The sequence below is a fragment of the Scyliorhinus torazame genome, chromosome 27 (assembly GCF_047496885.1).
Source record: "Scyliorhinus torazame isolate Kashiwa2021f chromosome 27, sScyTor2.1, whole genome shotgun sequence".
NCBI classification, from domain to species: domain Eukaryota; kingdom Metazoa; phylum Chordata; class Chondrichthyes; order Carcharhiniformes; family Scyliorhinidae; genus Scyliorhinus; species Scyliorhinus torazame.
Window position 1 is genome coordinate 39,905,220 of NC_092733.1, and position 23,779 is coordinate 39,928,998.

A 23,779-nucleotide genomic window follows, 5' to 3' on the forward strand; every position below is an offset into this window, starting at 1 on the left:
TCAGTGGAAATCCACATTTGAAATGTGGGAGTCTTTTAAGGAAAGGTTGATTAGAGTGCAGGACAGACATGTCCCTGTGAAAATGAGGGATACAAATGGCAGGATTAGGGAACCATGGATGACGGGTGGAATTGTGAGACTAGCTAAGATGAAAAAGGAAGCATACATAAGATCCAGGCGACTTAAATCTGATGAAGCTTTGGAGGAATATCGGGAAAGTAGGACAAATCTCAAACGCGCCATAAAGAGGGCTAAAAGGGGTCATGAAATATCTTTGGCTAACAGGGTTAAGGAAAATCCCAAAGCATTTTATTTATATAAGGAGCAACACGGCAACTAGAGAAAGGATTGGCCCACTCAAAGACAAAAGAGGGAATTTATGCGTGGAGTCAGAGGAAATGGGTGAGATTCTTAATGAGTACTTTACATCGGTATTCACCAAGGAGTGGGGCATAGAACATAGAACATAGAAAATACAGCACAGAACAGGCCCTTCGGCCCACGATATTGTGCCGAACCTTTGTCCTAGATTAATCATAGATTATCATTGAATTTGCAGTGCAGAAGGAGGCCATTCGGCCCTTTGAATCTGCACCGGCTCTTGGAAAGAGCACCCTACCCAAACTCAACACCTCCACCCAACACCAAGGGCATGACGGATGTTGAGGATACTCTAGGTCATGTTGGCATAAGGAAGGGGGAAGTTTTGGGCATTCTAAAAGGCATTTAGGTGGACAAGTCCCCAGGTCCGGATGGGATCTATCCCGGGTTACTGAGGGCAGCGAGGGACAAAATAGTTGGGGCCTTAACAGATATCTTTGCAGCATCCTTGAGCACGGGTGAGGTCCCGGAGGACTGGAGAATTGCTAATGGTGTCCCTTTCTTTAAGAAGGGTAGCAGGGATAATCCAGGGAATTATAGACCTGTGAGCTTGACGTCAGTGGTAGGCAAACTGTTGGAGAAGAATCTGAGTATAGGATCTATTCACATTTGGAAGAAAATAGACTTATCAGTGATAGGCAACATGGTTTTGTGCAGGGAAGGTCATGTCTTACAAACCTAATAGAATTCTTTGAGGAAGTGACAAAGTTAATTGATGAGGGAAAGGCAGTAGATGTCATATACATGGACTTCAGTAAGGCGTTTGATAAAGTTTCCCATGGCAGGTTGATGGAATAAGTGAAGTTGTATGGGGTTCAGGGTGTACTAGCTAGATGGATAAAGAACTGGCTGGGCAACAGGAGACAGAGAGTAGTGGTGGAAGGGAGTGTCTCAAAATGGAGAAAGGTGACTAGTGGTGTTCCACAGGGATCCGTGCTCGGACCACTGTTGTTTGTGATATACATAAATGATCTGGACGAAGGTATAGGTGGTCTGATTAGCAAGTTTGCAGATGATACTAAGATTGGTGGAGTTGCAGATAGCGAGGAGGACTGTCAGAGAATACAGCAAAATATAGATAGATTGGAGAGTTGGGCAGAGAAATGGCAGATGGAGTTCAATCCAGGCAAATGCGAGGTGATGCATTTTGGAAGATCGAATTCAAGAGCGGACTATATGGGCAATGGAAGAGTCCTGGGGAAAATTGATGTACAGAGAGATCTGGGAGTTCAGGTCCATTGTACCCTGAAGGTGGCAACGCAGGTCAATAGAGTGGTCAAGAAGGCATACAGCATGCTTGCCTTCATCGGACGGGGTATTGAGTACAAGAGTCGGCAGGTCACGTTACAGTTGTATAGGACTTTGGTTAGGCCACATTTGGAATACTGCGTGCAGTTCTGGTCACCACATTACCAGAAGGATGTGGATGCTTTAGAGAGGGTGCAGAGGAGGTTCCCCAGGATGTTGCCTGGTATGGAGGGTGCAAGCTATGAAGAAAGGTTGAGTAGATTAGGATTGTTTTCATTGGAAAGACGGAGGTTGAGGGGGGACCTGATTGAGGTCTACAAAATTATGAGAGGTATGGGCAGGGTGGATAGCAACAAGCTTTTTCCAAGAGTGGGGGTGTCAATTACAAGGGATCACGATTTCAAGGTGAGAGGGGGAAAGTTTAAGGGAGATGTGCGTGGAAAGTTTTTTACGCAGAGGGTGGTGGGTGCCTGGAACGCTTTGCCAGCGGAGGTGGTAGAGGCGGGCACGATAGCATCACTTAAGATGCATCTAGACAGATATATGAACGGGCGGGGAACAGAGGGAAGTAGATCCTTGGAAAATAGGCAACAGGTTTCGATAAAGGATCTGGATCGGCGCAGGCTGGGAGGGCCGAAGGGCCTGTTCCTGTGCTGTAATGTTCTTTGTATTGTTCTTCTTAATTGTGATGTCTAAAATGGGGAGGAATCTGGAGCGAGTGGATTAGGAAGAACCAGTTTCAATTGGCAGAGAGGTCAATAACCAGGAGCAAAGATTGAAAATAATTGTTGGCAGATTGATGGGGGGATGAGGAGGAATCTTTTCACCCACAGGGCGGTGTGAACCGTCTGACAGAGCCAGAAGGGGGCGCTCTGCTTTGTCAACCAGCATGGATACAATGGATCGAATGGCCTCGTTCTGCACCCTGAATCTTTCCACGTTCACAAATATTTCCCCCCATCCCAGCAATGCCTTTCCTCTCTGTCTCAGTGCTACCTTCCTGGGAATCTCCCATTATTCCCCATGTTTCCCACTCTGTAGAATCTGCGGGCGAGATTCTCCACTCCCGCGCCGGTTGGGAGAATCGCCTGGGCCGCCAAAAATTTTCGGGACGCCGGTCCGACGCCCTCCCGCGATTCTCCCAAGCGGCGGGAACGGCCCGGTCGAGTTCCGCGGGCCGCAGGCCGGAGAATCGCCGGAGACACCCAAAATGGCGATTCTCCGGCACCCCCGCTATTCTCAGGCCCGGATTGGCCGAGCGGCCAGGCCAAAACGGCGGGTTCCCCCTGGCGCCGTCCACACCTGGTCGCTGCCGTCGTGAGCGGTGCGTGAACGCTGGGGGGTCGGTGGGGGTGGGGGGGGGGGGGATCCTGCACCGGGGGGTACCTGAAATGTGGGGTGGCCCGCGATCGGTGCCCACCGATCGTCGTGCTGTCCTCTCTGAAGGAGGACCTCCTTCCTTCCGCAGCCCTGCAAGATCCATCCCCCATCTTCTTGCGGGGCGGACTGAGAGAGAACGGCAACCACGCATGCGCGGGTGACGCCAGTTATGCGGCGCCGCCTTTACGCGGGCGACAAGGCCTGGCGCGGGTAGATGACGCGGCCCCGATCCTGGCCCATTGTCAGGGCCTGAATCGGTCGGGATCGGGGCCGTTTCGCGGCGTCGTGAACCTCGACGGCGATCACAACGGCGCGGCCACTTCGGCGCGGGAGTGGAGAGTCCCGCTCTACATCTTCCCTTTCCCAGGATTCACTCCCAGCCCCATTGCTCCGAATAATGATCCCAGTTTCTCTGAAGTTTCACTGATGAGTTTAATTGAGTTTCCCGTGGACTTACCCGTTGAATCTGTACCATCCAGTGAGAAGGTTGTCGTCACATTGAAAACTAGAACAGTCAGTGTTAGCACAGTTTGTGCTCCTCCATGGCTGGTCCAGGACTGTGTGATTCACACACGGGTCGGCAGACAGGAAATGGCAGCAATCTGTTGATTGTAAAGATAAAGTTTAGGAAATGTTCCACACTGACTCGTCTCCATTGAAACATTAAAAACCTCCCTTTCACCCACTGCTCTGCTATCAAATCCCTGAAATGAAAGCGGGAATCTCTGCTCCTTCCCGAGACCAGCACCCGGAACCCCCCACCCTCACCCCCGACCCCCAGCTCCAACAAACTGCAGACTCCTTTCATTCTTTCAACCTGAAAACCTCAACTCCTTGTTCCACTAAATTTCCCACCCAAGATTCCTCGATACTTTCCAGGATCTTTACCTCACTTCCCCTGGGAATCTCCCGATATTCCCCATGTTTCACTCTGTCGGATCCACATCCTCCCTTTCCCTGGATTTAATCCCTGGCCCATTGGTCTGACTAATGATCAGGATGTGCTGACATCATTCCGAAATCCACTGGGATTCTCCTCAGTGAGAGCGGATCTCAGACACGGCTGTGATCCCGTGTCCCACACAAACAGGGTAGATGTCAGGAGAGGCCTCTTCCGGGATTTACCCAGCTCACAAAACCTCACAAGATCTAACGGGATCTGGCGAAACATCACCATCTGCATCCCGCCCATTGTGGGCAGGATGAGTATTTGTCAAGTCAGCATATTAGTGAGGCAGCTAACCTCCGTCGAATATGCAGCTCACCTGATCTATCGAGGCTTTAGGATGTAACCTCCCCGCCTTGGATCCTTAGACAAGTGCAGCTCAGTCCAGGGCCGACTCAGAGGGTCCAAAGATCGGCCTCCATTTTAAAATGACGTCGCGATCTCCTCTTACACTGAGGAGTTCTGGCGAGCGGAGTTCTTCCGTGTCGGAAAAGGGATTAAGTTCGGCCTCGGTGGGGTGTTCTCACTGAGGCCCTGGATTACAGCAGAGTCCCGGTCGATAGCGTGGTCTTTCTCAGCGCTGTGAGCGCCGGAATGCACTCGTAAACGTGCCAAAAGCACCCTCCCTCCAGGGCCCTGTCCCCCTAATCCCACCGAACCGGCACAACTTGGGTCTGTGGGAGCAAACCGGAGATTGGCTAATTGAGTTTACTCCAGGTTGAGTTAGAAAGATTAATTTTCATTACAGAGGATGCTGGGTAAACTCAGCAGGTCTGGCAGCACCTGTGGACAGAGGAGCAGAGGGTGAGATTTAGTGGCCAATCGTACGCGACTTGGTGTCAGGACGAGGCTGTTGAATCTCCAGAAATACGCAACGGTCAAAATGTCTTGTGAGATTCAAGCGAGCCTCGGCAGGCATCATGATCTGGATCTCACCCCCACTGGCTGATTTCAATGCCCAGATGCCGGATTCTCCCGGTGCCCAGGGAATGGCCGTGCCCGGGATACCTCGCCAGGGTGCCGTTAGTCCTGGCCCACACACGCATGGAGCACACGTAATGACTCCTGAGGGGATGGGGGGGGGAGAATTTCCCAGGGTGATCGGGGAAAGGACAAGGTGGCATTGCCAGGGTTCTTGGGTGGCACTCTCCGGCCGACCCCTCCCTCCACCCAAACCCTCCCTCCCAAAACACTCCATCTGAATCCCTCCCTCCCCCAAACGTCTCCTGAACGACCTCACCCCCTCCACCACCTTGCCTCCCTCGAGCTCCTCCTTCCACTGCCTCACCTCCCTCCAACACCTAACCTCCCTCCAGCTCCTCACCCACCTCCAATACCTCACCTCCCTCCAACACCTCACCTCCCTCCAACACCTCAGCTCCCTCCAACACCTCAACTCCCTCCAACACCTCACCTCCCTCCAACACCTCAGCTCCCTCCAACACCTCACCTCCCTCCAACACCTCACATCCCTCCAATACCTAACCTCCCTCCAGCTCCTCACCTCCCTCCAACAACTCACCTCCCTCCAACACCTCACCTCCCTCCAACACCTAACCTCCCTCCAGCTCCTCACCTCCCTCCAACACCACACCTTCCTTCAACACCTCACCTCCCTCCAGCTCCCCCCTCCCTCCAAAACCTCACTTCCCTCCAGCACCTCACCTCCCTCCAACACATCACCTCCCTCCAACACCTCACTTCCCTCCAGCTCCTCACCTCCCTCCAACACCTCACCTTCCTCCAATACGTCACTTCCCTCCAGCACCTAACCTCCCTCCAGCACCTCACCTCCCTCCAACACCTCACCTCCCTCCAGCTCCTCACCTCCCTCCAACACCTCAACTCCCTCCAGCACCTAACCTCCCTCCAACACATCACCTCCCTCCAACACCTCACCTCCCTCCAGCTCCTCACCTCCGTCCAATGCCTCACCTCCCTCCAGCTCCTCACCTCCCCCCATCTCCTCACCTCCCTCCAGCTCCTCACCTCCCTCCGGCTCCTCACCTCCCTCCAGCTCCTCACCTGCCTCCAGTGCCTCACCTCCCTCCAACACCACACCTTCCTTCAACACCTCACCTCCCTCCAGCTCCCCCCTCCCTCCAAAACCTCACTTCCCTCCAGCACCTCACCTCCCTCCAACACATCACCTCCCTCCAACACATCACCTCCCTCCAACACCTCACTTCCCTCCAGCTCCTCACCTCCCTCCAACACCTCACCTTCCTCCAATACGTCACTTCCCTCCAGCACCTAACCTCCCTCCAGCACCTCACCTCCCTCCAACACCTCACCTCCCTCCAGCTCCTCACCTCCCTCCAACACCTCAACTCCCTCCAGCACCTAACCTCCCTCCAACACATCACCTCCCTCCAACACCTCACCTCCCTCCAGCTCCTCACCTCCGTCCAATGCCTCACCTCCCTCCAGCTCCTCACCTCCCCCCATCTCCTCACCTCCCTCCAGCTCCTCACCTCCCTCCGGCTCCTCACCTCCCTCCGGCTCCTCACCTCCCTCCAGCTCCTCACCTGCCTCCAGTGCCTCACCTCCCTCCAGCTCCTCACCTCCCTCCGGCTCCTCACCTCCCTCCAGCTCCTCACCTGCCTCCAGTGCCTCACCTCCCTCCAGCTCCTCATCTCCCTCCAGCGCACCCATATCTTGGAGTAACTCATCTGTGCAGAAGTCTTGAATCAGCAATAAATCCTTCAAACTCCACCGCACAACTCCCTGCAGACTTCAGCCTTTTCGATGGCTGGAGAATAGCCAATATTGCCCCTTTGCTTAAGAATGGACCCTGCACATCTTTGGAAACACGTGTCTGTGTGGGTTTCCTCCGGGTGCTCCGGTTTCCTCCCACAGTCCAAAGATGTGCAGGTTAGGTGGATTGGCCACTAAATTGCCTTTAGTGTCCAAAAAGGTTAGGAGGGGTTACTGGGTTATGGGAATAGGGTGGAAGTGAGGGCTTAAGTGCGGTGGTCTTTCCAAAGACCGGTGCAGACTCGATGGGCCAAATGGCCTCCTTCTGCGCTGTAAATCCTCTGATCCATGTAATGGAACCAGGGATAATCCTGGTAATTATAGGCCGGAGAGCCTGACGTCAGTGGTGGGAAAGCTGTTGGAGAAGATACTGAGGGACAGGATTTATTCACATTTGGAAGCGAATAGACTTGTTAGGAATAGGCAACTAACTTTGTTCGGGGAATCTTGATAGTTTTTCAGGCGGTGGCAAACTTAATTGATGAGGGAAAGGCCGTGGATGTCACCTACATGGACTTTAATAAGGACCTCATTTGGACCTCATGGATTTCGGCGGCAGCCGTGCGCATGGGCCTTCTTGGAGGTGAGTAGTGAATTTAAAACCACTTACCTTTACAGGAGCAGCCCTTTGGATTTCGGCGGCAGCGGTGCGCAGGGGCCTTCTGGGAGGTGAGTAGTGAGTTTAAAACCACTTACCTTTACAGGAGCAGCCCTTTGGATTTCGGCGGCAGCGGTGCGCAGGGGCCTTCTGGGAGGTGAGTAGTGAGTTTAAAAGCCTTACCTTTACAGGAGCAGCCCTTTGGATTTCGGCGGCAGCGGTGCGCAGGGGCCTTCTGGGAGGTGAGTAGTGAGTTTAAAAGCTCTTACCTTTACAGGAGCAGCCCTTTGGATTTCGGCGGCAGCGGTGCGCAGGGGCCTTCTTGGAGGTGAGTAGTGTATTTAAAAGCCTTACCTTTACAGGAGCAGCCCTTTGGATTTCGGCGGCAGCGGTGAGCAGGGGCCTTCTGGGAGGTGAGTAGTGAATTTAAAAAGCCTTGCCTGGTCCCGTGTCTGTTCTTCTTTTCTGTTTTATTTGTTTTTATATAAGGCGGGAACCGGAAGTTCTACCTCTGGCAAGTTTCCCCCCCCCGCAACCAATAAATTCTGGTGGAGAGGAAACCCGAGACACTACACGTGTAGTGTCTCCCACCCGCCCTCCTCCTCTAACCTAATAATAAAACCCATTGGTGTAAGGTAAGTGCCATATTATATTATTATATTATTAGCATTGTGCAGGTCAAGGTTCGGAGGTGGAGGAGCAGTCTCTGTCAGCGAGAGAACCTGAGAACATCTCAGACACTCAGAAGGTAAGAAGGTAAGTAAGTGATTTTTACTTTTATACCTTTTTTCAAATTGTGTGTGTCGGGGGGAAACTGAAGTGACATCACAGAAAAGCTGTGACCTGAGTGGCTGGTTGGGATTCTAACCTAAATTTAAAAAAACTTTGAGTATTTGGGAACTAATTAAACATAATAACTTAATTATAATTTAGAGGATATCTAAGCCAGAGATCGGAGAATAGTATAGTTAGCTATCGCATTTCTATTAGAAATCTAGTGCTAGGAAACAGATAGTTGACAGTAACTTTGCAATTTAAAAAAAAAGTATTTATAAAAAAAAAAGAGACAAATTTTAATTTTAATTAATTGACGCAATGTCAGTTAGAGGGGTGCTGTGCTCTGACTGTGAGATGTGGCAGGTCCGGGAGGCTTCCAGCGTCCCGGATGGCTTCATCTGCAGAAAGTGCACCCAACTGCAGCTCCTCACAGACCGCATGGTTCGGTTGGAGCAGCAATTGGATGCACTTAGGAGCATGCAGGTGGCGGAAAGCGTCATAGATCGCAGTTATGTAAATGTGGTCACACCCAAGGTGCAGGCAGAGAAATGGGTGACCACCAGAAAGGGCAGGCAGTCAGTGCAGGAATCCCCTGTGGTTGTCCCTCTCTCGAACAGATATACCCCTTTGGATACTGTCGGGGGGGATAGCCTATCAGGGGAAAACAGCAGCAGCCAGAGCAGTGGCACCACGGCTGGCTCTGATGTTCAGAAGGGAGGGTCAAAGCGCAAAAGAGTAATAGTAATAGGGGACTCTATAGTCAGGGGCACAGATAGGTGCTTCTGTGGACGTGAAAGAGACTCCAGGTTGGTATGTTGCCTCCCTGGTGCCAGGGTCCAGGATGTCTCCGAACGGGTAGAGGGAATCCTGAAGGGGGAGGGCAAACAGGCAGAGGTCGTTGTACATATTGGTACTAACGACATAGGCAGGAAGGGGCATGAGGTCCTGCAGCAGGAGTTCAGGGAGCTAGGCAGAAAGTTAAAAGACAGGACCTCGAGGGTTGTGATCTCGGGATTACTCCCTGTGCCACGTGCCAGTGAGGCTAGAAATAGGAAGATAGAGCAGACAAACACGTGGCTAAACAGCTGGTGTAGGAGGGAGGGTTTCCGTTATCTGGACCACTGGGAGCTCTTCCGGGGCAGGTGTGACCTGTATAAGATGGACGGGTTGCATCTAAACCGGAGAGGCATAAATATCCTGGCCGCGAGGTTTGCTAGTGTCACACGGGAGGGTTTAAACTAGTATGGCAGGGGGGTGGGCGCGGGAGCAATAGGTCAGAAGGTGAGAGCATTGAGGGAGAACTAGGGAATAGGGACAGTGTGGCTCTGAGGCAGAGCAGACGGGGAAAAGTTGCTCAACACAGCGGGTCTGGTGGCCTGAAGTGCATATGTTTTAATGCAAGGAGCATTACGGGTAAGGCAGATGAACTTAGAGCTTGGATTACTACTTGGAACTATGATGTTGTTGCCATTACAGAGACCTGGTTGAGGGAAGGGCAGGATTGGCAGCTAAACGTTCCAGGATTTAGATGTTTCAGGCGGGATAGAGGGGGATGTAAAAGGGGAGGCGGAGTTGCGCTACTTGTTCGGGAGAATATCACAGCTATACTGCGAGAGGACACCTCAGAGGGCAGTGAGGCTATATGGGTAGAGATCAGGAATAAGAAGGGTGCAGTCACAATGTTGGGGGTATACTACAGGCCTCCCAACAGCCAGCGGGAGATAGAGGAGCAGATAGGTAGACAGATTTTGGAAAAGAGTAAAAACAACAGGGTTGTGGTGATGGGAGACTTCAACTTCCCCAATATTGACTGGGACTCACTTAGTGCCAGGGGCTTAGACGGGGCGGAGTTTGTAAGGAGCATCCAGGAGGGCTTCTTAAAACAATATGTAAACAGTCCAACTAGGGAAGGGGCGATACTGGACCTGGTATTGGGGAATGAGCCCAGCCAGGTGGTAGATGTTTCAGTAGGGGAGCATTTCGGTAACAGTGACCACAATTCAGTAAGTTTTAAAGTACTGGTGGACAAGGATAAGAGTGGTCCGAGGATGAATGTGCTAAATTGGGGGAAGGCTAATTATAACAATATTAGGCGGGAACTGAAGAACATAGATTGGGGGCGGATGTTTGAGGGCAAATCAACATCTGACATGTGGGAGGCTTTCAAGTGTCAGTTGAAAGGAATACAGGACAGGCATGTTCCTGTGAGGAAGAAAGATAAATACGGCAATTTTCGGGAACCTTGGATGACGAGTGATATTGTAGGCCTCGTCAAAAAGAAAAAGGAGGCATTTGTCAGGGCTAAAAGGCTGGGAACAGACGAAGCCTGTGTGGCATATAAGGAAAGTAGGAAGGAACTTAAGCAAGGAGTCAGGAGGACTAGAAGGGGTCATGAAAAGTCATTGGCAAATAGGGTTAAGGAAAATCCCAAGGCTTTTTACACGTACATAAAAAGCAAGAGGGTAGCCAGGGAAAGGGTTGGCCCACTGAAGGATAGGCAAGGGAATCTATGTGTGGAGCCAGAGGAAATGGGCGAGGTACTAAATGAATACTTTGCATCAGTATTCACCAAAGAGAAGAAATTGGTAGATGTTGAGCCTGGAGAAGGGTGTGTAGATAGCCTGGGTCACATTGAGATCCAAAAAGACGAGGTGTTGGGTGTCTTAAAAAATATTAAGGTAGATAAGTCCCCTGGGCCTGATGGGATCTACCCCAGAATACTGAAAGAGGCTGGAGAGGAAATTGCTGAGGCCTTGACAGAAATCTTTGGATCGTCGCTGTCTTCAGGGGATGTCCCGGAGGACTGGAGAATAGCCAATGTTGTTCCTCTGTTTAAGAAGGGTAGCAAGGATAATCCCGGGAACTACAGGCCGGTGAGCCTTACTTCAGTGGTAGGGAAATTACTGGAGAGAATTCTTCGAGACAGGATCTACTCCCATTTGGAAGCAAATGGACGTATTAGTGAGAGGCAGCACGGTTTTGTGAAGGGGAGGTCGTGTCTCACTAACTTGATAGAGTTTTTCGAGGAGGTCACTAAGATGATTGATGCAGGTAGGGCAGTAGATGTTGTCTATATGGACTTCAGTAAGGCCTTTGACAAGGTCCCTCATGGTAGACTAGTACAAAAGGTGAAGTCACACGGGATCAGGGGTGAACTGGCAAGGTGGATACAGAACTGGCTAGGCCATAGAAGGCAGAGGGTAGCAATGGAGGGATGCTTTTCTAATTGGAGGGCTGTGACCAGTGGTGTTCCACAGGGATCAGTGTTGGGACCTTTGCTGTTTGTAGTATATATAAATGATTTGGAGGAAAATGTAACTGGTCTGATTAGTAAGTTTGCAGACGACACAAAGGTTGGTGGAATTGCGGATAGCGATGAGGACTGTCGGAGGATACAGCAGGATTTAGATTGTCTGGAGACTTGGGCGGAGAGATGGCAGATGGAGTTTAATCCGGACAAATGTGAGGTAATGCATTTTGGAAGGGCTAATGCAGGTAGGGAATATACAGTGAATGGTAGAACCCTCAAGAGTATTGAAAGTCAAAGAGATCTAGGAGTACAGGTCCACAGGTCATTGAAAGGGGCAACACAGGTGGAGAAGGTAGTCAAGAAGGCATACGGCATGCTTGCCTTCATTGGCCGGGGCATTGAGTATAAGATTTGGCAAGTCATGTTGCAGCTGTATAGAACCTTAGTTAGGCCACACTTGGAGTATAGTGTTCAATTCTGGTCGCCACACTACCAGAAGGATGTGGAGGCTTTAGAGAGGGTGCAGAAGAGATTTACCAGAATGTTGCCTGGTATGGAGGGCATAAGCTATGAGGAGCGATTGAATAAACTCGGTTTGTTCTCACTGGAACGAAGGAGGTTGAGGGGCGACCTGATAGAGGTATACAAAATTATGAGGGGCATAGACAGAGTGGATAGTCAGAGGCTTTTCCCCAGGGTAGAGGGGTCAATTACTAGGGGGCATAGGTTTAAGGTGAGAGGGGCAAGGTTTAGAGTAGATGTACGAGGCAAGTTTTTTACGCAGAGGGTAGTGGGTGCCTGGAACTCACTACCGGAGGAGGTAGTGGAAGCAGGGACGATAGGGACATTTAAGGGGCATCTTGACAAATATATGAATAGGATGGGAATAGAAGGATACGGACCCAGGAAGTGTACAAGATTGTAGTTTAGTCGGGCAGTATGGTCGGCACGGGCTTGGAGGGCCGAAGGGCCTGGTCCTGTGCTGTACATTTCTTTGTTCTTTGTTCTTTGTTGACTTTGACAAGGTCGCTCATGGCAGATTAGTGCAAAGGGTAAAGTCATGTGGGATTCGGGGTGTGCTAGCTGGATAGATAAAAAACTGGCTCGGCAACAGCAGACAGAGAATAACAGTGGGAGGGAGTTTTTCAGGCTGGAGTACTGTAACTAGTGATGTTCCACAGGGATCAGTGCTGGGACCACTGTTGTTGGTCATATATATAAATGATCTGGAGTAAAATGTGGATGGTCTGATTAGCAGGTTTGTAGGTGACATAAGACAGGTGAAGTTGCAGATAGTGAAGGGGGCCGTCAGAGAATACAGCAGAATACAGACAGATTGGAGAGTTGGGCAGGGAAATGGCAGATGGAGTTCAATCTGGACAAATGCGAGATGATGCATTTTGGAAGATCAAATTCAAGTGTGAATTGTACAGTAAATGGCAGAACCTTAGGGGCATTGACATACAGAGGGATCTGGGCATTCAGGTCCATAGTTCCATGAAAGTGGCAATACAGGTGGATCACATGGGCAAGGAAGCATATGGCATGCTTGTCTTCATCGGCCTTCTTTGAGTACAAGAGTTATCAGGGGCGTCGTTCTCCGACCCCCCAGCGGGTCGGAGAATGGCCGTTGGCCGCCGTGAATCCCGCCCCCGCCGGTTGCCGAAGTCTCCGAAGGGAGAAAAGTCGGCGGGGCGTTAATGGCGCCGCTGCCGCGGAGAATGGCACGGGTCTGCGCAAGGCAGCCGATTTTCGGCCTGCCGATATTCTCCCTTCCGGGTGGGCCGAAGTCCCGTCGACGTGATAACCGTTCACGTCGACGTAAATTAAACCTCCTTTTCATCGGCGTGACCCGGTGCTCCAGGCTCACGCCGACCAGCGTGGAGGTGAGTGACGGCCTGGGGGGTTGGCTCTGGGCAGGCGATGGCGTGGCCGCAGACTGATTGCGTGAGGAGAGGTGTGTCTCGGCTTGTGTGTGTGTGTGTGGCGGGGGGGGGGTGGTTAGAGTAGGCTGGGCTCCGGGGGAGTGCCGGGAGGGGGGTCCGTGCCACCTGCGGCCACCTGCAGATAACAGGGCCGTGTTCACCAATAGGAAGGGGACCTATTCGATGAACATACAGGTGGTCTGCGACCACCGCATGATGATCCTGCACGTCTGCACCCGTTACCCAGGCAGTGTACACGGCTCATACGTGTTGTCGCGGTCATCCATCCCCAGCATGTACGAGGGACGCCATCCCCGGCTGAGGGGCTGGTTGCTGGGCGACAGGGGCTACCCATTGCGATCGTGGCTGATGACGCCTATACGGAGGCCACGCAATGAGGCGGAGAACCGCTACAATGATGCCCATGCAGCGACAAGGGGAGTGATAGAGAGGTGCTTTGGCGTGCTGAAGATGCGTTTCAGGTGCCTGGACCTCTCTGGGGGCGCCCTCCAGTATCGGTCAGATAGGGTCGGCCGCATCATTGTGGTGTGCTGCGTCCTGCACAACATAGCCCAGCAGAGGGGCGATGGGCCGCAGGCAGAGGAGGGCGGAGTGGAGGAGCAGCAGGAAGAGGCGCAGTCCTCCCCAGGTGAGGGGGATGGGGGTAATGGTCAGGGCAGACGGGGTAGACACAGGCGGGTGGCTGTCCACCGTTACCAGCTGGCCCAGCGGGCACGGGACAGACTGATAGCCGCCCGCTTCACTGACTAGATGGGCGTGGGAATTGGGTAGTATGGCCACAGACCGCACACCATGGCAACAGCCGACCACCCACACCCCCCACCCATCCACCCACCCAGCACCCTCACCCCCCTCCCTAACCCCACCCACCCCACCCGCATGCACACCACCCCCCCCCCATTGCCGATCCACCTGCGGCACAACGGGCCGGGCTCACACAGTTGCGGGTGGACGCGTGTCTATTGCAGGCCATGGAGGATGATGACAACCCGCCCTGCGGTGAGCTCCTGGCTCCACATCGTTGGACTATGTCTGACCCATGGCCACAGTACCACCATCCACCCGGACCATCCCTGCATGCGGCTGTGACACTGCAGCGCACGGTCCCGTCCTCTGCCCGGGGGGATGTTGATGGCGGCCCAGGGGGAACGGGGCAGACTCACCTGGGGCTGAGGTAAGACCACCCCTCACACACACACTTGCGCTCAACGTACATGACACCCCCGCACACTTTGGACAGAGCACAAAGGCAGCTTCTGTAGGTGTAACATTGACTTTAATAACCAAAGGAGTTCATGCACGTGCCCTAGCCCCTAAAACTCATCTGTGCCCTACACCCGTGCCAACTTACTCAATGTCTAATTGTTTGGCCTTACGGGCCCTTTGACTACGTCTACGTGGTTCCCCAGACGGTACAGCAGAACTGGAGGTGGACTCCTGTGATTCCTGCCCTCTGACACTGGATCCCTTTGGCGGCCGTTTCCTGGGGCGTCCTGGCCTAGATGGGCCAGGCTGCAGCCCGGGCGACTGGGATGGCGAGCTGCCAGCCTGTCCTGCCCGTTGCCCACCCGATGCACCTGGGACGGAAGGGGGGGAGTCCGAGGTGTCGCGGTGTACCGGGACCTCCCCTACAGGGGGACCCGGGACAGACCACACCACCTCCTCCTCCCTCGGGGTGCCCGATGGCCCCCAGGCCTCTACATGGGTGGGGGATGCGAACGGACTGGCCATCCGACGCCCCCCGTCATCTGGCGCTGCCAGTCCTGGAGGCCTGTGCTGGTATCGACAGGGGTCTGCAGGTTTGCAGCCATGGAGCCCAGGGGGTTGGCAAACCCTGTCTGTGACTGTGCGACGCCGGCTCGCACATGGCCACTGGCGCCGATGCCCTCAGCGATGGCCTGCTGAGACTGGGCCATGGCCTGCAGAGACTGGGCCATGGCCTGCAGAGACTGGGCCATGGCCTGCAGAGACTGGGCTATGGCCTGCAGAGACTGGGCTATGGCCTGCTGAGACTGGGCCATGGCCTGCTGAGACTGGGCCATGGTGTTGAGCGCCTCTGCCATCTGGCGCTGGCACTGGCTCATGGCCTCCTGTGAGAGGGCAGCCATGTCCTGGGCCACAGACGCCGCCTGCACGGAAAGCCCCAGGCCTCGCAAACCGTTCCCCATGTCTGACACCATCGCACCCATTGCCTCCACCGCGGACGCCACCCGTGCGGTGTCAGCCTGGGTGGCACGCATGACCGGCACCACTCCCAGCTCCTGGACGCGGGTGGACTCCTCCACCTGCGACCGCAGCCGCCGCAAGCTGGCCGTCACCCTCTTCGCTCGTCTCTGGGTCGGTGGTTGCATCGGATCTATGTGTGGGTGTGGTAACTGCAGGAACCCGGGATCCATCTGGGCGGCAGATGTTCGCTTGGGCTGGTTAGACACGCAGGCAGTGATCAGGTGATATGGGGGAGGGGGGATATAGGGGAGGGGGGATATGGGGACGGGCTGTCGGTGGCTCACTCGCTAGTACGCCCCCGACCTCTGCATCAGCAACCTCCCGGTCCTCAGGTCCGCCAGCCAGTTCCAGGGCCCTTTCCTCGTGTTCGGTCAGTGGTCTCTCATCAGCGGGGCCTCCTCCAGTCCTCACATGCTCCCTATTGTTGTGTGCGCGCTTCTCCTGTGGGGGGGGGCGGTGGCAGGGGTAAAAGGCAACAGTGTTAGGCAGGTATATGAATGCACGCCATCGGTTGCGCGTGCATTGCAGAGGTTAAGGTTAGGGCTGGATTCACTTGGGGATATGGGGGATATGGGGGAGGGGGGGATATGGGGGATTATGGGGGAATATGGGGGATATGGGGGGGGGGGATATGGGGGATATGGGGGAGGGGGGATATGGGGGAGGCTCACCCTTCCTGCTCTGACGAGGTCGTTCACCTTCTTGTGGCACTGGGTGCCTGTCCGTGGTGTTAGGGCCACAGCGGTGACGGCCTCTGCCACTTCCCTCCACAGACGCCGGCTGTGGCGTGGGGCAACTCTGCGGCCGTGCCCGGGATACAGGGCCTCCCTCCTCTGCTCCACTGCGTCCAGGAGCGCCTCCACATCCCGTTACTCGAACCTCGGGGCTGAGCGGCGGCCAGCCATCCAGTCGGGTGTTCCGGTCGGGTGTTCCGGTCGGGTGGGGGGGAGCAGCGCGGCCTTATGAGCCGTCCCGCCGTGCGGCATGTATGACGCTGCACGGCGTGAACCACGTGCGCAAGCGCGGATCCCGTTACGTCGCTGCTAGCCCGGAGACTTTCGACCCATTTTTCCGACGTGACGCAAATCGGATTTGCACCGTTTTTTGCGCCGATAACGGAGAATTTCGCCCCTGGTCGTGTTACAGTTGTATAAAACTTTAGTTAGGCCACATTTGGGATATTGCGTGCAATTCTGGTCACCACACGACCAGAAGGACGTGGATCCTGTGGAGAGGGTGCAAAGAAGGTTTACCCAGAATGTTGCCTATTAGCTATCAGGTGCCATCAGGAATAAACTCGGATTATTTTCGTTGGAAAGACAGAGGCTGTGGAGACACCTAATTGAGGTCAACAAACTATCGAGAGGTATAGACAGGGTGAATAGTCGGAAGCTTTGTCCCAGGCTGGAAGACTCAATGACAGGGGGCACAGGTTCCAGGTGAGAAGGGATCAGTTCAGGGGCGATGTGCGATGTGCGGGGAAAGGGTGGTCGATGCCTGGAATGCGTTGCCAGTGGAGGTGTGGACGCAGGCACGATGGTAACATTTAAGATGTACTTCGATATAGGCAGCGCGGTAGCGCAGTGGGTTAGCTCTGCTGCCTCACGGCTCCGAGGTCCCAGGTTCGATCCTGGCACGTGGTCACTGTCTGTGTGAAGTTTGCACATTCTCCCCGTGTTTGCGTGGGTTTCGCCCCGCAACTCAAAGATGTGCAGGCTAGGTGGATTGGCCACGCTAAATTGCCCCTTAATTGGGAAAAAAAAAGAATTGGTTACTCTAAATTTAAAAAAAAAAACATGTATTTCGATATTCACTTGAATAGGCAGGAATGGAGGCCACAGATCATTTGGACAATATGTAGTCGGTCTAAATAAGGAATCTGGATTGGTGCAGGCTTGGTGGGCCGAAGGGCCTGGTCCAGGCTGTTCTTTGTTCTCCCTCCTGCTCCCAACCTACCTCCTGTATGTCACCTCCACCCAGATCCTCATCTCCCTCCAGTGCCATGCTTCCCTCCAGCAGCTCACCACCCTCCAGTGCCCAATATTCCTCCAGGGTCTCAACTCCCTCCACTACCTCAAATTCCTTCAGCACCTCTCCTCCCTCCAAAGCCTCACTTGCCTCCAGGGCCTCACTTCTCTCCAGTGCCTCAATTATTTCTAATGCCTCACCTCCCCAGGCAAATTCTCGAACTGAGGTAATTGTGCAAACTTTCCCAATTATCCACAAAATCAAATCATCCCAGACTTCTCATTATCTCCTCTTGCTGTATAATCCAGATGCCTGAGCCTCAAATGTCACCCATCCACCCCATCACATCATCCACACCCGTCAACCAATCAGTGGAGGCCACAACCTCATCCCAACATTCCAAGCTGGGAACTGTCTTCCCGAAAGCTCTCAGTCTCTCCACCTTCCTCTCGTCCTGAACTCCCTCCTAAATACACACCCTACAATAAAACCTCTCCAAAAAACAACTTCTCTCTTTCAAACCAATTCTTTGGTCAGGAAGAACCTCTCGAGGTTTTGAGGGGAAGATACTGAACGTAGACAATTGTATTTGTTGTACAATGGCCGACCGTCCTGAATGAATGTTACTCACTCAGACATCCCAGAATCAGCAACAATGTCTTCATCTCACTCGGCATATCCTGCAAAGGAAAAGAGACAATCCGTATGGGAGAGAATTCCGGCAATGGGAAAATTAGAGAGAATGTTAAATTGTGGGTGGGATAGTAAACATTGAGTTTATCTACCTATAGTGAGTGAATTCTCTCTCTCTGGGAGTGGGATAGTAAACATTGAGTTTATCTAGCTATAGTGAGTGAAGTCTCTCTCTGGGAGTGGGATAGTAAATATTGAGTTTATCTACCTATAGTGAGTGAAGTCTCTCTGGGAGTGGCAGAGTAATCTTTGAGTTTATCTATCTATAGTGAGTGAAGTCTCACTGTCTGGGAGTGGGATAGTAAACATTGAGTTTCTCTATCGATAGTGAGTGAAGTCTCTCTGGGAGTGGGATAGTAAACATTGAGTTTATCTACCTATAGTGAGTGAAGTCTCTCTCTGGGAGTGGGACAGTAAACATTGAGTTTATCTATCTATAGTGAGTGAAGACTCTCTGGGAGTGGGATAATAAACATTGAGATTATCTATCTATAGTGAGTGAAGTCTCTCTGGGAGTGGGATAGTAAACATTGAGTTTATCTACCTATAGTGAGTGAAGTCTCTCTGGGAGTGGGATAGTAAACATTGAGTTTATCTATCTATAGTGAGTGAAGTCTCTCTGGGAGTGGGATAGTAAACATTGAGTTTATCGATCTGTAGTGAGTGAAGTCTCTCTCTGGGAGTGGGACAGTAAACATTGAGTTTATCGACCTATAGTGAGTGAAGTCTCTCTGGGAGTGGGATAGTAAACATTGAGTTTATCTACCTATAGTGAGTGAAGTCTCTCTGGGAGTGGGATAGTAAACATTGAGTTTATCTATCTGTAGTGAGTGAAGTTTCTCTCTGGGAGTGGGACAGTAAACATTGAGTTTATCTATCTGTAGTGAGTGAAGTCTCTCTCTGGGAGTGGGACAGTAAACATTGAGTTTATCTATCTATAGTGAGTGAAGTCTCTCTCTGGGAGTGGGATAGTAAACATTGAGTTTATCTATCTATAGTGAGTGAAGTCTCCCTGGGAGTGGAATAGTAAACATTGAGTTTATCTATCTATAGTGAGTGAAGTCTCTCTCTGGGAGTGGGATAGTAAACATTGAGTTTATCTATCTACAGTGAGTGAAGTCTCTCTCTGGAAGTGGGATAGTAAACATTGAGCTTATCTACCTATAGTGAGTGAAGTCTCTCTGGGAGTGGGATAGTAAACATTGAGTTTATCTATCTATAGTGAGTGAAGTCTCTCTCTGGGAGTGGGATAGTAAACATTGAGTTTATCTATCTATAGTGAGTGAAGTCTCTCTGGGAGTGGGATAGTAAACATTGAGTTTATCTATCTATAGTGAGCGAAGTCTCTCTGGGAGTGGGATAGTAAACATTGAGTTTATCTATCTATAGTGAGTGAAGTCTCTCTCTGGGAGTGGGATAGCAAACATTGAGTTTATCTATCTATAGTGAGTGAAGTCTCTCTGGGAGTGGGATAGTAAACATTGAGTTTATCTATCTATAGTGAGTGAAGTCTCTCTCTGGGAGTGGGATAGTAAACATTGAGTTTATCTATCTATAGTGAGTGAAGTCTCTCTCTGGGAGTGGGATAGTAAACATTGAGTTTATCTATCTATAGTGAGTGAAGTCTCTCTCTGGGAGTGGGATAGTAAACATTGAGCTTATCTACCGATAGTGAGTGAAGTCTCTCTGGGAGTGGGATAGTAAACATTGAGTTTATCTATCTATAGTGAGTGAAGTCTCTCTCTGGGAGTGGGATAGTAAACATTGAGTTTATCTATCTATAGTGAGTGAAGTCTCTCTGGGAGCGGGATAGTAAACATTGAGTTTATCTATCTACAGTGAGAGAAGTCTCTCTCTGGGAGTGGGGTAATAAAAATTGAGTTTATCTATCTATAGTTAGTGAAGTCTCTCTCTGGGAGTGGGATAGTAAGCATTGAGTTTATCTATCTATAGTGAGTGAAGTCTCTCTCTGGGAGTGGGATAGTAAACATTGAGTTTATCTATCTATAGTGAGTGAAGTCTCTCTCTGGGAGTGGGATAGTAAACATTGAGTTTATCTATCTATAGTGAGTGAAGTCTCTCTGGGGGTGGGATAGTAACCATTGAGTTTATCTATCTATAGTGAGTGAAGTCTCTCTCTGGGAGTGGGATAGTAATCATTGAGTTTATCTATCTATAGTGAGTGAAGTCTCTCTCTGGGAGTGGGATAGTAAACATTGAGTTTATCCATCTATAGTGAGTGAAGTCTCTCTCTGGGAGTGGGAAAGTAAACATTGAGTTTATCTATCTATAGTGAGTGAAGTCTCTCTGGGAGTGGGATAGTAAACATTGAGTTTATCTATTTATAGTGAGTGAAGTCACACTGGGAGTGGGATAGTAAACATTGAGTTTATCTATCTATAGTGAGTGAAGTCTCTCTGGGAGTGGGATACTAAACATTGAGTTTATCTATTTATAGTGAGTGAAGTCTCTCTGGGAGTGGGATAGTAAACATTGAGTTTATCTATCTATAGTGAGTGAAGTCTCTCTGGGAGTGGGATAGTAAACATTGAGTTTATATATCTATAGTGAGTGAATTCTCTCTCTCTGGGAGTGGGACAGTAAACATTGAGTTTATCTATCAATAGTGAGTGAAGTCTCTCTCTGGGAGTGGGATAGTAAACATTGAGTTTATCTATCTATAGTGAGTGAAGTCTCTCCCTGGGAGTGGGACAGTAAACATTGTGTTTATCTATCTATAGTGAGTGAAGTCTCTCTGGGAGTGGGACAGTAAACATTGAGTTTATCTATTTATAGTGAGTGAAGTCTCTCTGGGAGTGGGATAGTAAACATTGAGTTTATCTATCTGTAGAGAGTGAAGTCTCTCTCTGGGAGTGGGACAGTAAACATTGAGTTTATCTATCTGTAGAGAGTGAAGTCTCTCTCTGGGAGTGGGACAGTAAACATTGAGTTTATCTATCTATAGTGAGTGAAGTCTCTCTCTGGGAGTGGGATAGTAAACATTGAGTTTATCTATCTATAGTGAGTGAAGTCTCTCTGGGAGCGGGATAGTAAACATTGAGTTTATCTATCTATAGTGAGTGAAGTCTCTCTGGGAGTGGGATAGTAAACATTGAGTTTATCTATCTATAGTGAGTGAAGTCTCTCTCTGGGAGTGGGATAGTAAACATTGAGTTTATCTATCCATAGTGAGTGAAGTCTCTCTCTGGAAGTGGGATAGTAAACATTGAGCTTATCTACCTATAGTGAGTGAAGTCTCTCTGGGAGTGGGATAGTAAACATTGAGTTTATCTATCTATAGTGAGTGAAGTCTCTCTCTGGCAGTGGGATAGTAAACATTGAGTTTATCTATCTATAGTGAGTGAAGTCTCTCTGGGAGTGGGATAGTAAACATTGAGTTTATCTATCTATAGTGAGTGAAGTCTGTCTCTGGGAGTGGGATAGTAAACATTGAGTTTATCTATCTATAGTGAGTGAAGTCTCTCTCTGGCAGTGGGATAGTAAACATTGAGTTTATCTATCTATAGTGAGCGAATTCTCTCTCTGGGAGTGGGATAGTAAACATTGAGTTTATCTATCTATAGTGAGTGAAGTCTGTCTCTGGGAGTGGGATAGTAAACATTGAGTTTATCTATCTATAGTGAGTGAAGTCTCTCCCTGGGAGTGGGATAGTAAACATTGAGCTTATCTACCTATAGTGAGTGAAGTCTCTCTGGGAGTGGGATAGTAAACATTGAGTTTATCTATCTACAGTGAGTGAAGTTTCTCTCTGGGAGTGGGATGGTAAACATTGAGTTTATCTACCTATAGTGAGTGAAGTCTCTCTGGGAGCGGGATAGTAAACATTGAGTTTATCTATCTATAGTGAGTGAAGTCTCTCTCTGGGAGTGGGATAGTAAACATTGAGTTTATCTATCCATAGTGAGTGAAGTCTCTCTCTGGGAGTGGGATAGTAAACATTGAGTTTATCTATCCATAGTGAGTGAAGTCTCTCTCTGGAAGTGGGATAGTAAACATTGAGCTTATCTACCTATAGTGAGTGAAGTCTCTCTGGGAGTGGGATAGTAAACATTGAGTTTATCTATCTATAGTGAGTGAAGTCTCTCTGGGAGTGGGACAGTAAACATTGAGTTTATCTATTTATAGTGAGTGAAGTCTCTCTGGGAGTGGGATAGTAAACATTGAGTTTATCTATCTGTAGAGAGTGAAGTCTCTCTCTGGGAGTGGGACAGTAAACATTGAGTTTATCTATCTGTAGAGAGTGAAGTCTCTCTCTGGGAGTGGGACAGTAAACATTGAGTTTATCTATCTATAGTGAGTGAAGTCTCTCTCTGGGAGTGGGATAGTAAACATTGAGTTTATCTATCTATAGTGAGTGAAGTCTCTCTGGGAGCGGGATAGTAAACATTGAGTTTATCTATCTATAGTGAGTGAAGTCTCTCTGGGAGTGGGATAGTAAACATTGAGTTTATCTATCTATAGTGAGTGAAGTCTCTCTCTGGGAGTGGGATAGTAAACATTGAGTTTATCTATCCATAGTGAGTGAAGTCTCTCTCTGGAAGTGGGATAGTAAACATTGAGCTTATCTACCTATAGTGAGTGAAGTCTCTCTGGGAGTGGGATAGTAAACATTGAGTTTATCTATCTATAGTGAGTGAAGTCTCTCTCTGGCAGTGGGATAGTAAACATTGAGTTTATCTATCTATAGTGAGTGAAGTCTCTCTGGGAGTGGGATAGAAAACATTGAGTTTATCTATCTATAGTGAGTGAAGTCTGTCTCTGGGAGTGGGATAGTAAACATTGAGTTTATCTATCTATAGTGAGTGAAGTCTCTCTCTGGCAGTGGGATAGTAAATATTGAGTTTATCTATCTATAGTGAGCGAATTCTCTCTCTGGGAGTGGGATAGTAAACATTGAGTTTATCTATCTATAGTGAGTGAAGTCTGTCTCTGGGAGTGGGATAGTAAACATTGAGTTTATCTATCTATAGTGAGTGAAGTCTCTCCCTGGGAGTGGGATAGTAAACATTGAGCTTATCTACCTATAGTGAGTGAAGTCTCTCTGGGAGTGGGATAGTAAACATTGAGTTTATCTATCTATAGTGAGTGAAGTCTCTCTCTGGGAGTGGGATAGTAAACATTGAGTTTATCTATCTATAGTGAGTGAAGTCTCTCTGGGAGCGGGATAGTAAACATTGAGTTTATCTATCTACAGTGAGTGAAGTCTCTCTCTGGGAGTGGGATAGTAAACATTGAGTTTATCTATCTATAGTGAGTGAAGTCTCTCTCTGGGAGTGGGATTGTAAACATTGAGTTTATCTATCAATAGTGAGTGAAGTCTCTCTCTGGGAGTGGGACAGTAAACATTGAGTTTTTCTATCTATAGTGAATGAATTCTCTCTCTGGGAGTGGGATAGTAAACATTGAGTTTATCTATCTACAGTGAGTGAAGTTTCTCTCTGGGAGTGGGATGGTAAACATTGAGTTTATCTACCTATAGTGAGTGAAGTCTCTCTGGGAGCGGGATAGTAAACATTGAGTTTATCTATCTATAGTGAGTGAAGTCTCTCTCTGGGAGTGGGATAGTAAACATTGAGTTTATCTATCCA

General features: G+C 50.1%; 1 protein-coding gene across 1 annotated transcript in view; it reads right to left on the reverse strand.

Moving 5' to 3' along the window:
* Positions 1 to 18,154, reverse strand: part of LOC140403408 (uromodulin-like) — a 90,824-nt gene extending 72,670 nt beyond the window's left edge. Inside the window, exons 1-2 of the mRNA XM_072491335.1 lie at positions 18,109 to 18,154; positions 3,467 to 3,611 (exon numbers count right to left, since the gene is read on the reverse strand). Of these exons, the coding sequence (XP_072347436.1) occupies positions 3,467 to 3,611; positions 18,109 to 18,154 (191 nt within the window). The remainder of the gene's footprint in view (positions 1 to 3,466; positions 3,612 to 18,108) is intronic.
* Between the last annotated feature and the right edge of the window lie 5,625 nt (positions 18,155 to 23,779).